The sequence below is a fragment of the Theobroma cacao genome, chromosome 8 (assembly GCF_053813885.1).
Source record: "Theobroma cacao isolate CCN51 chromosome 8, ASM5381388v1, whole genome shotgun sequence".
Lineage (NCBI taxonomy): Eukaryota > Viridiplantae > Streptophyta > Magnoliopsida > Malvales > Malvaceae > Theobroma > Theobroma cacao.
This window is the reverse complement of record NC_142646.1, coordinates 9,204,274-9,218,540: the sequence shown is the minus strand read 5'-3', so window position 1 is coordinate 9,218,540 and position 14,267 is coordinate 9,204,274. Positions and strand designations below refer to the sequence as shown.

The window sequence follows — 14,267 nt, the reverse complement described above, 5'->3', positions numbered from 1 at the left end:
TAAAACTGAAAGGTGTTAGCCTTGACTTGATGAAGTTCTCAAGGGATTGTAAGCATTCAGGCAGTAGAAAATATACCAATGACAAGTACACACTACACTATACGTTGGCATGGTATCAATATTTTCAGGTTCGGTAAAAGCAGGCACAAATTAACAGCAGAATTCCGGTAACTTTGGGAGCTAGTTCTTCTTATAAGCACCAAGCATTTCTAGAAGCTTGATTAGTCCCTCATGTGTTCCATGGGATCTTGTCAGCAACTCTGCAAAGATACAAGAAGCAAACTAGCAATATTAATTATATATACAAACCTTTTATGTGCATTTTTTTTGTTAATTTGGGGATTATATATATCAGCATTAGGAATATTCTACTCCCTAAAATTGCACAAATCAATTCCTGACTTCTGGAGAAGTTTTTTAATACATTGGAGGAGCTAGCGGAGGATATGAATTTGAGATTTCGCTCCTAAATTCAGGAATGGTGATCGAGGCAATCGTCAGTGAGGATTGGAAAAAAGATGACCTCTGTTCATAGAATGAGTTGATTGGAAAATGTTACTTACGTTCAGCTGCGAAGGGGAAGCTGTCAAAAACACTGCTTACTGCCTTCAACAGTTTCTGCAAAGTAACAAAACGATTAATGGAAATTAACAGAAATTTGTTAATTAAACAAAAGATGTCAATGATGTTCTATATACCAGCACCAAATCTCCAGGCTTCACAGGAAATTCTTCTACTCCAGTGATTTTCCTGCTTTTAACAAATATGTCATTAATCCCCTGGTTGTCAAAGAAACTCGCAAATATCGTCTGCTTATATATTACAATGTTATTTCAGATAACAGAAATTGAACCTGATAATAAGCTTTCCATCAACTTGTTGACATTCAAAGAGACTGCAACCATTAGTAAATGGTATCTCTTTGCCTTTCCACTCTGCAAGAAATTCACAGTTGAATGTCAGTTAGGAGGCTGTCCTTAATAACCAAGCTATTGTAATTATGTCAGTTCCATTACTCTAATATCAGAACAAACTCAGCTATCTCGTATCCATTTGTCTGTTTTTGAAAATTGTTGTCCATGCTTAATACAGAAACAGCCTTCTTGGTTTTGAAACCTAATTGATAGGTTGCTCAGGGGAGATGAAGTTTCATAATTCAAACCAAGCAAGACCTTACCTAGATCAAGGGTGCCATTGGACAAAAATAAAACGACTAGAATGCTCACCTAGATGCCAAGTTACACTTGCAGTTAACTTCTCGCCTTCCATCAAAGTATCAAGGACAAAATGAACATTTTGCCCCATTGCCTCCATCAAACCTTGCAGAAAGTTTATAACATTCTGAGAATATATAGCACGATCAGATTGGTCTCCTTTGAAGCATTTGGTTTGTTTTTTTATTCGCAAAAAAGAAAAGCAACACTGATTGGTTTTATCGGTATCAATCAAAAAAAAAAAAAAGTTACCGAACGTTGAAAGAGTTGAAAGAAAGACCTGTTTTCCATTAAAGGGCATGTAAAATATGAGCTCCTGAAATACACAATCATGTGAAAGAAGTTGGTCCAATTTTTGGGTGTCCTTGACATTGATGGCACTATAGAAATCCTGGATCAAGTCTAATACCGAAGGCGTGGACCACTGGGGAGCGATCCCACATGACCCATCGTCACTGCAACAGACCCTCCATTCACCTTCTTTGATCTTACTGCCATAATTCGAGTGCTTCTTGTCTCCTTCTATTGGTAGTTGTGTAAATAGGGCTTTAGAGATAGGCTGTTTTGTGACTAGATTGATGGAATGCCTGGCATTGCCTGGTTGAACAATAGACAATGGCTTGAAGTTCCTGTTTTGGCCCAGGTAAGATCCTAAAGAATATTGAACGGAAGCCATGAGAGAGAGACAGAGAGAGGAGAGAGTAAATTTTAATTGCAATTGTGAAATCTTATAAAGAATACCTATTTGCGGTATTCTAAGATTGCTAGTTAGGCAAAGAATTGATGTTTCTTTTGTTCTTGGTAAAGGCAACGGCTTTCCATGCAAAGACCACGAGGAAGACATGGTTGCATCAAGTGTTTGGGATTAAGTTATGGGCATATTTACAAGGGCGTGTTGAGAAAATGAATTTCTTGTTTAAAGCATACAGGGCCGTGGCATTGGCATTTTTGGAAGGCCGCAAAATAGAATTTATTTATAGAAGAAAGATACAAAAACTCTAACACAGGCCTAGAAATGTTGATAACTATCCACACCAAAAAACAACACTATCAAAATAAAAATAGCTACCTGAAAACCAACCCCAACCAAGAGTTAAAAACAAAAGCAAAGAAAGCAGCCCACGGCCCAAATGAAGAATCCGCTTAATCAACATTCACTTCTTTGATCAATTAATCACAAACTCCAATAATTTTTTACTAAGATCTTATCTTAAGTAAGGTCACTTAATTATTTGATTAACACTTGATTAGTTGATTAACCTTAATTGATTAATTTTATTTTAATCAAACTAATTGGATATAAATCATAATTTTTGTGTCATCTGGCAATAAAGGCCCAGGACCACATGAAGAAGGAAGAGAAATGAACTGAAATGCAAATCCACCACAGCTGTTCAAAGTTCAAGGCAAATTGCAAGCAAACCAATAATCTAATGAATAGTCCAAGTAACTAACCAATTAGCATCATCTCAATTATTGAAACTACTTGGACACTGCTGTACGAGCCATATGGCTTGTCTCATCCTAATGTTTCATGGACAAAAAATTACACCGGAACTCATTTCTTCCTATAACCCTTTTTTGACTTTGTCATTTGTTTTATGTTTCTCCCACATAATTGCCAAAAGCTCAAAAGCATATATATATTTGTGGTTAAAAACCGACATTACTGTTGAAATGTTTATGTTGAAATTATGCATCAAATGGTGCACCAGTGGCTACATACATATGATTTCATACCTCAAACCTTCCCAGTTCCACCTCGGCCCCAACCAATTTCCATGAAGTTGCATTTGATGGGCCATTTTGATCTCTTTTACTCATTTCAACTTTTCCATTCCATGGCTTCAATTATTGCCTCAGCTATATAACTGCTTGGAATTTCTGCAGAAAGCCAGATGCCTTGCCTATTGCCATGAGCATTAAAATTCTAAAGCTGCTATCGGCATGTGCTGTGCAACCAAACGTCACACTAACTCAAGTGCCACTCAACTTTCCCATCATCAGCTAGAACCAAATTGTTTCGTACTATTTGGCTCCTAACAACCTAACCCCTCTCCCTTTTTCACTTTTTAAAATCTTTTAATTATTCATGAATAATTATCTTTCTCACCAAACTACGTACCTTAATCATAAAACATGAAGAAATTATATTATCCTTTTAAACTTGGTTTAATTGATACTTTTATTATGTTAAAATGGTACGTACTATTGACATATATAGATATCAAGATTCTATACGGATGTCAATATATAGTTGAGCAGAAGTGTAACTTGATTTGTAACTCAATTAGTTTTGCAAGATACAAGTCATGATTCCCACTTTAGTTAAGGAAGTAATGTTGTTTGGTCCAATATTTGGATTGCTTAATCACTCACAACTTATAATGTAGAATTAATGAATAATTATATACAGTAGACTTCTATATATAATTTCTTCCGACAGGTTAATATTTGTCTACTGTAAATGATGGGTGATGATGGTGTGGTTATATTCAGAATGAAGAGACTTTGTGGAGGCACTGTGTTTTAATATTTTGTTACTTCCTAATGTTTGATGGATGATGGGTCAGTATCAAGAAATCCAAATGGAAAAAATGTTGCAAAAAATAAAAATGAAATCAGCCCACTAGTTACGGTTGGGGCATCATTTGCCCCCACCTTCTTTAACTTTTTCCATGCATGGGCCATAGTATCCTTAACAGTTAATCCAACTTGTTCCCATCATCTTTTTAATCTTTTCATTGGACATCTTCCCCCAAGGCCCACCCCTAATGCATAATCAATTCATTGTTCACTCTCTATTTGTTTGTTTTTTTTATATATTTTCAACAATATTCCTCCCCAGGGGACCATCTCAAGATTTTCATCTTTAACTGTTTGCCACAAGTGTCACTTGAAAGTTGGTGGTTGACAAAGATATGGGTTTAGTCTTCTCACATTATTATTCAAGTGTTTAGTTATATTTGTAAAATATAAAAAAATTATATATGGAAGGATCGATATTGTGATCCAGATGCCCTCCGATCCCTTCCATTTTAATATTTAGTATAAGATAAGTTTCTCAAAACACCTTTATGTTTTTTGTTTATAGACCGACAAACCTTTAACCTACTATTAATTTTACCTTTTTACTGTATTTGTTTCATTCATGAAAATTCCAACGAAAATAAAATTTAATTAATTATGGAAATGAGTGGGAAAAAGCAATAACAATGACATACAAAAAATTCTTTTCCTACATTGATTATATTTAAAGAGACAAAACACCTTTAAATATAAAAAAATTATTCATCATCAATTGATTTTAACTTAGAAGATTAATCGTTTATACTTATTGCTTTTTTAGTTTGATGATAGGATTTATATCTAACTAGAGTAGAGTAATTAATGTCTTAGAATTTTCATTCTAAATAATAGAAATTCTTGATGAATAGGTCCTAGTCAATATCTACATTTGTGAGAATGTTGTTGGGCAAAGATAGCGACTGAGCACATTTATTGTGTAATGGGGCATTGCATTATAACGTGCACACAATTTTCTAAAATCAAACAAAGGTGTTCATCACAAGTTGGCCGACACATTTAAATTTTAGGGCATCATTCATCTAACTCGTAGCTTTTCTATTAATCCAACAAAAATCATGATTATATTAGCTAATCAGTTCAAGCAATCCCATGTTTGCCTCTCTCTGTATATAGATATATTATAAAGGGTTCAAAATTAACCAAGCAACAGACAAAAATTTAACCACCTTAGTCGACAGTACTTACTTGCAAAGGATTCTAAAACAATGAGTTAAATCAAATGTCTTTTAGGGATAAAGTACAAAGTTGAGCAATATCTGTAGTCGCATCTTTTTCATCTTAATCTGAAACATCTTTTGCCCTTTTTGCCTGCAACCTATCATTTTATTTAATGTAATTTTTTTCCCCAATATGGAACACTTTCTTTAGATTATGATTTAATTAGTAGAGGATTTGAGCTCTATTTTCATGCACACTTTTCCTTCTTTTATGTAAATCAATCATATTTACTGACATAAATATATAACTCTCATTTGCCTATTTGTATGATAATTTAATATCTACGTGAAAAAACATCAAGTCATGTGTTACGTAAATCAGTCATATTCACTAACACATCTAGATCTTATCTCCTTGTTGTGCATGATAATCTAATATATACATGAAAGAAATCAAGGGATGTGTATCAATAGGTTAACCCGATTGATTAATATAATAGTTGTTATATTATTATAAGATTGTTATCCTACATCTTAGTAGTGAAGTTTCTTAATTTTTAAACAAGTTTATAAGGTTATAACATGTTTATTTAGATGTTAATTTATCTTTTTTTAATTTTATTCTATATAGACATGTAATAATTCTCTAAATCTTTTCACCAACAGCATACAATTTATCCACTTTTTATTAACAATTTGCATACTAATTAAATCTTTGTATAGATCATATAATATTATTACACTTGCATTCATGCAAAGTGAAAGGTATATAAGTTGTATATATATAGATAGAATTTTTTTTTTTATTTTAAGAAGAAGAAGAATGCGACTTTGATAGCATGAATAAAACACTTCTCTTAAAATATTTTTTTATAATTTCAAGATATAATAAAGTCTTTAACACACTTATCAGAATATTAAAAATAACAATATAATGACGTTATTTATATATTAAATGAACATATACATATTTCAATGTAAATAGTCATCTTCTTTCATAATATAACTATTCAAAAAGTTATATTTATTCATAACTCTTCAGTCACGTCTTTTCATTACTATGCACTCTTCATAGATAATATTTATTATTTAATTCAAAAATTAAAATAATACAAAATCATTGCTTATTAATATTTTATTCTAAGAGTCCAAATACCATCATTAACAAACTATCTAGCAACCCCCCACTAATTTGAAATGTTGGTTTTTTCTATAAAATATAATTTTTTTTCTACTTTTCACACAAGCAAATATTACATATACAAAAAGGTATCTCTCGATTTAAACTATTAATTAACAAATGCATCTTAAAACTTTAATGAAGTAGATGGTGTCCAAAGATTAAAACTCGACTCCTAGTGTTAGAATTGAAAATACACTACACGCAATATTCGTTTATATTTTTGTAAATAGTCATTCACTTTTAGCACCATAATGGCCATGTGCTTATCTTGTTCATAATAAACATTTATAAGAAAATCTCAAAATTCTTTTTGTTAAAGCCGCACCACTCCTTATGTTTATGTAGGTGGAGTTTTCATTAATGTCTCCATTGCTCTAGAGATTTTCTTTCCATAATATAATATTCAAACTCCATTAAGAGTATAAACTCAACCTCTATATGCAATTAACCACACTACCTTTAAACAAAATTTTAAGGAAAGAGTTCTATTAGTATATCATATAACAATAACTTATTTTTTATCCATTGAACGTTGTAATTGGAGGTTACTAATTAAAAGTTGGGTTCTCACTATTGGTGTATGATAGGGGTCTTAAACCCATTCCTTTTGTCTGCCACTAAAAAAACTCATTCATTTTGTAGTACTACTTACTAAATCTCTTGGTAAACCTTTTGTCAAAAGATCTGCTAAATTAATTACTTGCAAATTTAACATATGTTATGGTAATTACCTTATTAGAAATTAATTCTTTACTATAATCATGTCTTAAACTAATACGTCTAGATTTTCCATTATAAACATCACTATATGCTTTAAATATTATAGCAACACTATCACAATATAAGGAAATGGTTGGCATCAATTTTGGCCACAACTAAAATATCTAATAACAAATTTTTCAATCATTCCATTTCTTTTCCTGTTGCAGCTAAAGTTATGCACTCAAACTCCATTGTTGAATGTGAGGTACAAAATTGTTTCTTAGATGCTTTACTAATGGCACCACCTTCTAATGTAAGTATTCATCCTGAAATGGACTTATTATCATTTGCACTGGTAATCTAACTTGCATCAGAGTATCCTTTTAATACTCCTGGATAGTCTGAATAATGTAAGCCAAAATTTTTAGTTCTTTTAAGATATCCAAGAGCTCTCTTAATTGTTTTCCAACTAATTTTTATTAGGTCTACTTGTATATCTTGATAATTTGTAGATTGTAAATGCAATATCTGGCCTAGTGCAATGCATAGTATCACGGTCCACATCAACCTCTGTGAGGTATTGTTCGCTTTAGCTAGCTAGCAATCCACACCAACCCCTATGAGGTATTGTTTATTTTGGCCCACTAGCCTCACAATTTTGTCCCACAAAAGGCACCTCACAGGTTAAAGGTGGTGTAAACCCTTATATGTCAAGTATCACTTTAGTATATAGTCGATGTGAGATTCATGGCTCCCCTCTCTAAGACCAAGACATCCTCGTTTACTCCCTGTTGGGAGTTGCTCTTCTATATGAGACTTTATGGCTCTACCCGCTGAGAGCATTATCTTAATGATGTGAGATTTACATCCACACGAAGTCCGCTCTATTACCAACTGTTACGGTTCACACCAACCCTTATGAGATATTATCCACTTTGGCCCGCTAGCTTCACGGATTTGTCCTACAAAGGGTCGCACAAGTTGAAGGTGGTATGAACCCTTATTTGCTTAATATCATTCTAGTACATAACCGATGTGAGATTCATTGCTCTTCTCTCTAGGACCATGACATCTTCCTTTACTCCCTACTGAGAGTTTCTCTTCGATTTGAGACTTTGTAACTCTACCCACTGAGAACATTATCATCACAATACGAGATCAATCCATGCATGGACCATGACACATACCATACATAATACATCCAATAGCACTAGCATATTCAAGTTGTGCAATTACTTGGCCATTATTCTCATTCATTTTCATACTAGAGTTATATGAAATATTAAATTTTTTTATATTGAGATGTTTAAATTTATTTATCAATTTCTCAATATAGTGACTTTGATTAACAACATAACAATTATTATGTTTCTTAACTTTAATACACAAAATAATATCAATCTTATTCAAATATTTTATTTTAAAAACAAAGGTTAAATATTTCTTTATTTCATTTATGTAAAATATTTCTTTGTTTCATTTATGTCAATCATGCTATTGCTAAATATTAGCATATCATCAACATAAAGACATATTATTATTCCGTAATCTTCAATAAATTTTGAGTAAATGTACTTGTTAGTCCTATTATGTTTAAAATCATAAGACAATGTGGATGAGTCCAATTTCTCATGCCATTGTTTAAGAGCATGCTTTAGCCCATAAAGTGATTTAAACAATTTACAATTTTTTTCTCAGTTATGGGAAGTATAAAACCTTATATACTTTCTCCCTTAAATCACCATTTAAAAAGGTTGTTTTAACATCCATTTATTGTATATGCAACTTATAAATCGAAGTTAGTGCTATAAGTGTTCTAGTAGATTGTATTCTAACCACTAGAGCATATGTATTAAAATAGTTTATGCCTTCATTTTGTTTGAAACCTTTAACAACTAATCTTGCTTTAAAGGTTTGTAAAAAACCATCAGTATTATATTTTCTCCTAAACACCTATTTACATCCAATTGGTTAGGAACTTGAAGGTAAATCAACTAAGACCCATGTGTTGTTAGACATTATTAAGTCTATTTCATCATTTACAACTTTTTTTCAAAAGTCGCATCTCTTGAAGACATTGCTTCTAAAAGTTTTGAGGTCTTCGTCTACACTTAGTAGAATTAGTGTTTTATTCAATATATTGATTCTTTCTCCTTCAATTAGAAAAACAATTAAATTTGGAGAAACATAATCAGAATCTAAATGTTTCTCTTTTCTCAATCTATGACTTCTTCTTGGCTTAATAGATTCACTAGTTTTTTTTTTCACCAATTGTTAGAGCCATTTCAACTTGCTTTTCTTTTTCAAAATCAACAGAATTATAAACAAATTTATTTTCAAAAAAATCAACATGTACAGATTCAACTATAACATTAAAATTTAAATCAAGTAATCTATATGCTTTTGAATTTTGTGCATAACCAACAAAAATACTTTTGATGCCTGTAAGTCTTAATTTTGTCTTATAAAGATCTGTAACTTTATAATAAGCTATACACCCTAACACTTTTATAATAATTCAAATTTGTTTTATGTTATTATTCCATATTTCATATGGTGTCATAAGTAATTTCTTCAAAAGAATTCTATTACTTATATAACATGCTGTCAAAAGTGCTTCTTCTCAATTATTAAAAGAAACTTTTGCATTTAACAACATATTATTTACCATATTTGCCAAAGTTCTATTTTTTTTTTCAGTTAATCCATTATGTTAAGATGTATAAGGAGCTATTCTTTGATTAATTATTCCATTTTTCTTCACAAAATAGAGAAAATGAGTTTAAAAAATATTATCTTCTTTTATCACTTCGAAGAATTTTAATCTCTTTTTCTTTTTTTTTATTTTTAACAATAGTTTTAAATTCCTTGAATTTTTCAAATGCTTCATTTTTTGTTTTCATTAAATAAAATACCTTTTCCCTCATCTTGTTAGTAAACCATTTAATTCACGAATATCAGAATGTTCAAGTTCTAACAGTTTTGATTTTCTTTACAAATTTCACATTTTTCTAAATTATCTTTTTAACATAAAATGTAACCATGTTTTGACATAAAATTTAAAAATTAAAAATTTAAATTACATAGTCTAGCATGCCATAAATCAGAAGAACACTCAATAGTATAAGTAAAAGAATTATTCATGTCATTGGTACTAAGTTTGAACATTTCATCATAAGAATAGCATTTTCCAACAAATATATCATTTTTCAATACCACAACCTTATCGGATTCTAATACAATTTTAAAACCATTCTTATGCGCAGATACAAGATTTTTTTTTCTAATTTCAATAAGTTAATTTTTGCTCTTAGATAAATTTTAATTTAATCGTTTCTTTGCCAAGCACTTTAGCAAGATTATGATTTCCTATTAGAATTTTTTTAGTCTCTTGAGTTCTCCATAACTTTTGAGCTATCTTTTGTCATTACAAACATGAATAATAGTGTCGAAATCTAGCCACCATTTTGAACATTTTGTTACAATAGCCATGCGTACTTCGGTAACCATTCCAATATGCATTTCAGTCACCATAGTAACAAGTTTTTTGACATCACGTTCAATAAGGTTTAACTTGTTTCCAGAATCAGAAGCAGCAATCTTGTTTTCGAGATTTTCAAAATTTTTGGATTTACATTCCTTGAAAAAATACCCCTTGTTTCCACAAGGATAACACATTTTATCACTCATAAATTTCTTGGACTTCTTAAAGTCATTTTTCTAAACTCTTTCTTTTCATTTTTCTAGATACCTTTTCTTTTTCACTGACAAAGTTTACATTTGATATAAGAATGAGTGCATCTCTAGCATGATTTCTACCTCAATATGCAAATGACTTTAAAACTCTTTACAAGTAAAACTTTTTGGAGAACATAAACTTTTCTTCCTGTATCAATTCCAAGAAGGTGAAAGTTTGGACAGAATTGCTTTTACTTGAAATGAGTCAGGAATTTTGATTTTTAGTTCACTTAATTTAGAGGCTAGAATTTGTAACCCATGTACTTAATCCATAATTGATTTGGTATCAATCATGGTAAACTCAAAGTATCTCAATGCAAGGAATTTATCTGTACCTTTTTTCTCCTTTTTGTACGTTTTCACAAGTGTAGTCTAAACTTCCTTTTGTTGAAGTCTTATGTCTGAAGAGATCATACAATCAATCAGTGAGAGAATTAAGAATGTATCCATGACATATAAACTTGTCATGTTTCCATTTCTCCATGTTAACATCAGCGATGGTTGTGACAGTAGTTGTGGATGCAACAATAGTTGTTGCAGCAATGTTTCTAGAAGATGTTATTTGTGTTCTTTCCACTGACATGATCTCTTTTAGAATTGATGGTTGATCCATCTCAAGAACATAATAAATCTTCAATGTGGTTAAAAGGAATACCATCTTGTTGCTTTTTCAAGTGAAATTCGTTTCATTGAATTTATCCAATTTAATCATTTCTTGATTTTGGAAATGAATCTTCACACTTGAATTTGGCCTAGTCTCCATCACGAAATAATTGCGAAAAAAAGTTAAAAAAATACCTTAAGAATGTTAGAAAATTTTTTATTTATTTTAAGAAGAAAAAGAATACGACTTTAAAGGTGTGAATAAAACACTTTCCTTAAGGTGCTTTTTTTTAACCTTTAAGATATGATAAAGTCATTAACACCCTTATCAGAATAGTGAAAATGACAATGTAATGACATTGTTTATATAATAAACGAAGATATACGTCATTTAATGTAAACAATTGTTTTCTTTCATAATATAACTATTCAAAAAGTTATAGTTATTCATAACTCTTTAGTGACAACTTTTCATTAATAAGCACATTTCATAAATAACATTTATTATTCAATCCAAAAATTAAAATAATAAAAAATTAATTACTTATTAATATTTTAATCCAAGAGTCTAAATGCCATCATTAACAAACTATCTAGCATATATTACATAATTTAAAGCGTGCTACTAACCTTAATTTTTTTGGTACAAAATAATACTAATACATGAATATATTATTACATTATTATTATCTAACTCTTACATAGAAAATATAAAATAAAATAATAGTTTTAGTTTATTTGTAGTCCCACATTAGAAATAAAATAATAGTTTTAGTTTATTTGTAATCCCACATGAAAAAATAAGAAGGCTTTCTTCTCTAGGAATAGTTATATAAAGCCCTAGTGGGTTAAGTGTTAAGCATCAAGTTTAGTATAAAAAAAGAATATTTTCTTAAATGAGCAATGCTTATTTTCTCTAGACTCTTTTCAAAAGAGTAAGAGGTTCTATCTCGCCAAGATTGGTGTCCTCAAAATGTCCCGACGTTAGTTTGGTATCAAAGCAAGAGGATCATTACTCATTATGTAATTCATATTCTTGCTGCTGTCTGGTTTCAACTTTTCTTGTTCAAGTAATTCTGTCTTTTTTATTGTTTTGTAGTTTTATCATCATTTTTTTTGCATCACCACATCGTCATCACCAAGTCATCGCCATATCATCACTACCATAATTGTCGACCTTCATTTGAGTCAACAAAATTCTACCGAGATGCCATAATGCTTGTCAAAGAAATGTTCATGTGATCGAGATTAAGGAATTACATCGTCAAGTTCAAGAATAACAAATGTAACTAGTAAAACATGATGCTGCTCAAATCAACAACAGTAGCTCTAGTGATGAAGAGGATAATGCCAACCCTTTTCATAAAGAATCGTCCTTTGAGGAAGAAGTACCTATACATTGTTTTAGAACTTCTACTAATAGAGATTTGAGAATCAAAGTAGACATTCTTGAGTTTAAAGGAAAGCTTCACTCTAATGACTTTCTTGACTGACTCTACATAGTGGAAAGAGTTTTCGAGCTCCAAGATGTTCCTGATAAAAAACATGTGAAGCTTGGTGTAATTAGATTGAAGAAGCATGCCTCTATTTGGTAGGGAAATTTCAACGGCAACAAGAAAGAGAAGGCCACAACAATATCAAAATATGGTATAAGATGTGTCTAAAACTCAAGCATAATTTCCTTCTAGAGCACTATCAACAAGAAATTTTTATTAAATTTCATAACTTAAGGCAGAGAACAATGTTGATGAAAGAATATACAATGTTGTTCAAACAACTTCACATAAAGTGCAATGTCCATGAACCTAAAGAGTAAACTATAGCTCATTATCTTAGAGGTTTCAATGTTGAAATTGTAAATTTTATTCAATTACAATCATATTGGAATTTAAATGGTGTCATCAAATTAACATTAAAGGTCAATAAGCAATGATCATGAAAAGGCTCAATGAGTTCATCTAGACAATAAGAGTTTACCTCAAACCATGAGAGACAAATTCGGTAACCATTTTGCATCCAAAAGTAAACTTTTCCAAAACTTCAACCAATAATGATAAAAAAACTACTTTTACTTGTGCTTTTAATATCAACAAAAAGTGTTTTAAATGCCAAGGATTTGGGCATAGTGCTTCTAATTGTCCAAATTGAAAAATTATCATTTTTGTAAAAGAAAAAGTTATGGAAGAACCTAGTATAGAAAAAGTAAAGAATAAGTTAGAAATATTCAATGAAGATGAGACAGAAGAAGTTCCTGTAAACCATGGAGAAGCTCTTGTCATTCATCGTAACCTTAACAACGCTATGATTATTGAAGATGAAAGTTGGCTTCACCACAACATTTTTTATACAATGTGCATATCCCAAGAAGAAAAGGTTTGCAATGTCATTGTTGATAATGGAAGTTGTGAGAACATTGTTGCCACCTTCATGGTGGAAACGTTGAAGCTTTCAACTGAAGCACATCCTTGTCCTTACAAGTTACAATGGCTAAGAAAAAGAAATGAAGTTAAGGTAACAAAGCGTTGTTGTATTTAATTCTCTATTGAAAATAAGTATCAAGATGAAGTCTAGTGTAATGTCATTCCAATGGACGTATGCCACCTGTTGTTAGGACGCTCATGGTAATATGATCGTCGAGCTCACCACGATAGATACAAAAATATTTATTGCTTCTTCAAAGATGAAGCAAAAATTATGTTGACTCCACTAAAGCCAAAAGATCACCCAAAGAGACAAGAAAAAGATAAAGCACTCATCACTGTGTTTAACCTTAACAAAGCTTATCGTAAGTCAAGCCACTTATACTTTTTATTAGTCTATAAGGAGAATGAAGTATCTTCATCCTTATCCAAGGATGGTCAAACAGAAATGGTCAATAAAAGTTTGGAAAACTTATTGAGAAGTTTTGTGGGCAAACATATTTGCCAATGGGATCTTGTATTAGCACAAGTAGAATTCTCTTACAGCAATTCTATGAGCTAAACCGCTGAAAGATGTCCATTCGAAGTAGAGTATGGAAAATGCCTTCTTAGTCCCTTGGACTTTCCTCCATTACCAATTACTCATGAATTAGCACTAATG

General features: G+C 31.0%; 1 protein-coding gene across 1 annotated transcript; it reads right to left on the bottom strand.

Annotated features, from left to right (window-relative positions):
* LOC18592557 (uncharacterized) lies at positions 1 to 1,940 on the bottom strand. Its single transcript, XM_007019365.3, has 6 exons — positions 1,495 to 1,940; positions 1,227 to 1,341; positions 854 to 935; positions 699 to 750; positions 564 to 618; positions 1 to 260 (listed from the first exon to the last, which is right to left on the bottom strand). Exons 1-6 carry the CDS (start codon positions 1,888 to 1,890, stop codon positions 181 to 183), a joined length of 780 nt encoding a protein of 259 aa, XP_007019427.2. The 5' UTR covers positions 1,891 to 1,940; the 3' UTR covers positions 1 to 180.
* Between the last annotated feature and the right edge of the window lie 12,327 nt (positions 1,941 to 14,267).

Coding starts and splice junctions, on each gene's coding strand:
- LOC18592557 (XM_007019365.3), bottom strand. CDS start 1,890: ATGGCTTCCGTTCAATATTCTTTAGGATCTTACCTGGGCCAAAACAGG. Junction 936..1,226: donor AAGTGTAACTTGGCATCTAG/GTGAGCATTCTA, acceptor AATTTCTTGCAG/AGTGGAAAGGCAAAGAGATA. Junction 261..563: donor CTTCCCCTTCGCAGCTGAAC/GTAAGTAACATT, acceptor GTATCTTTGCAG/AGTTGCTGACAAGATCCCAT.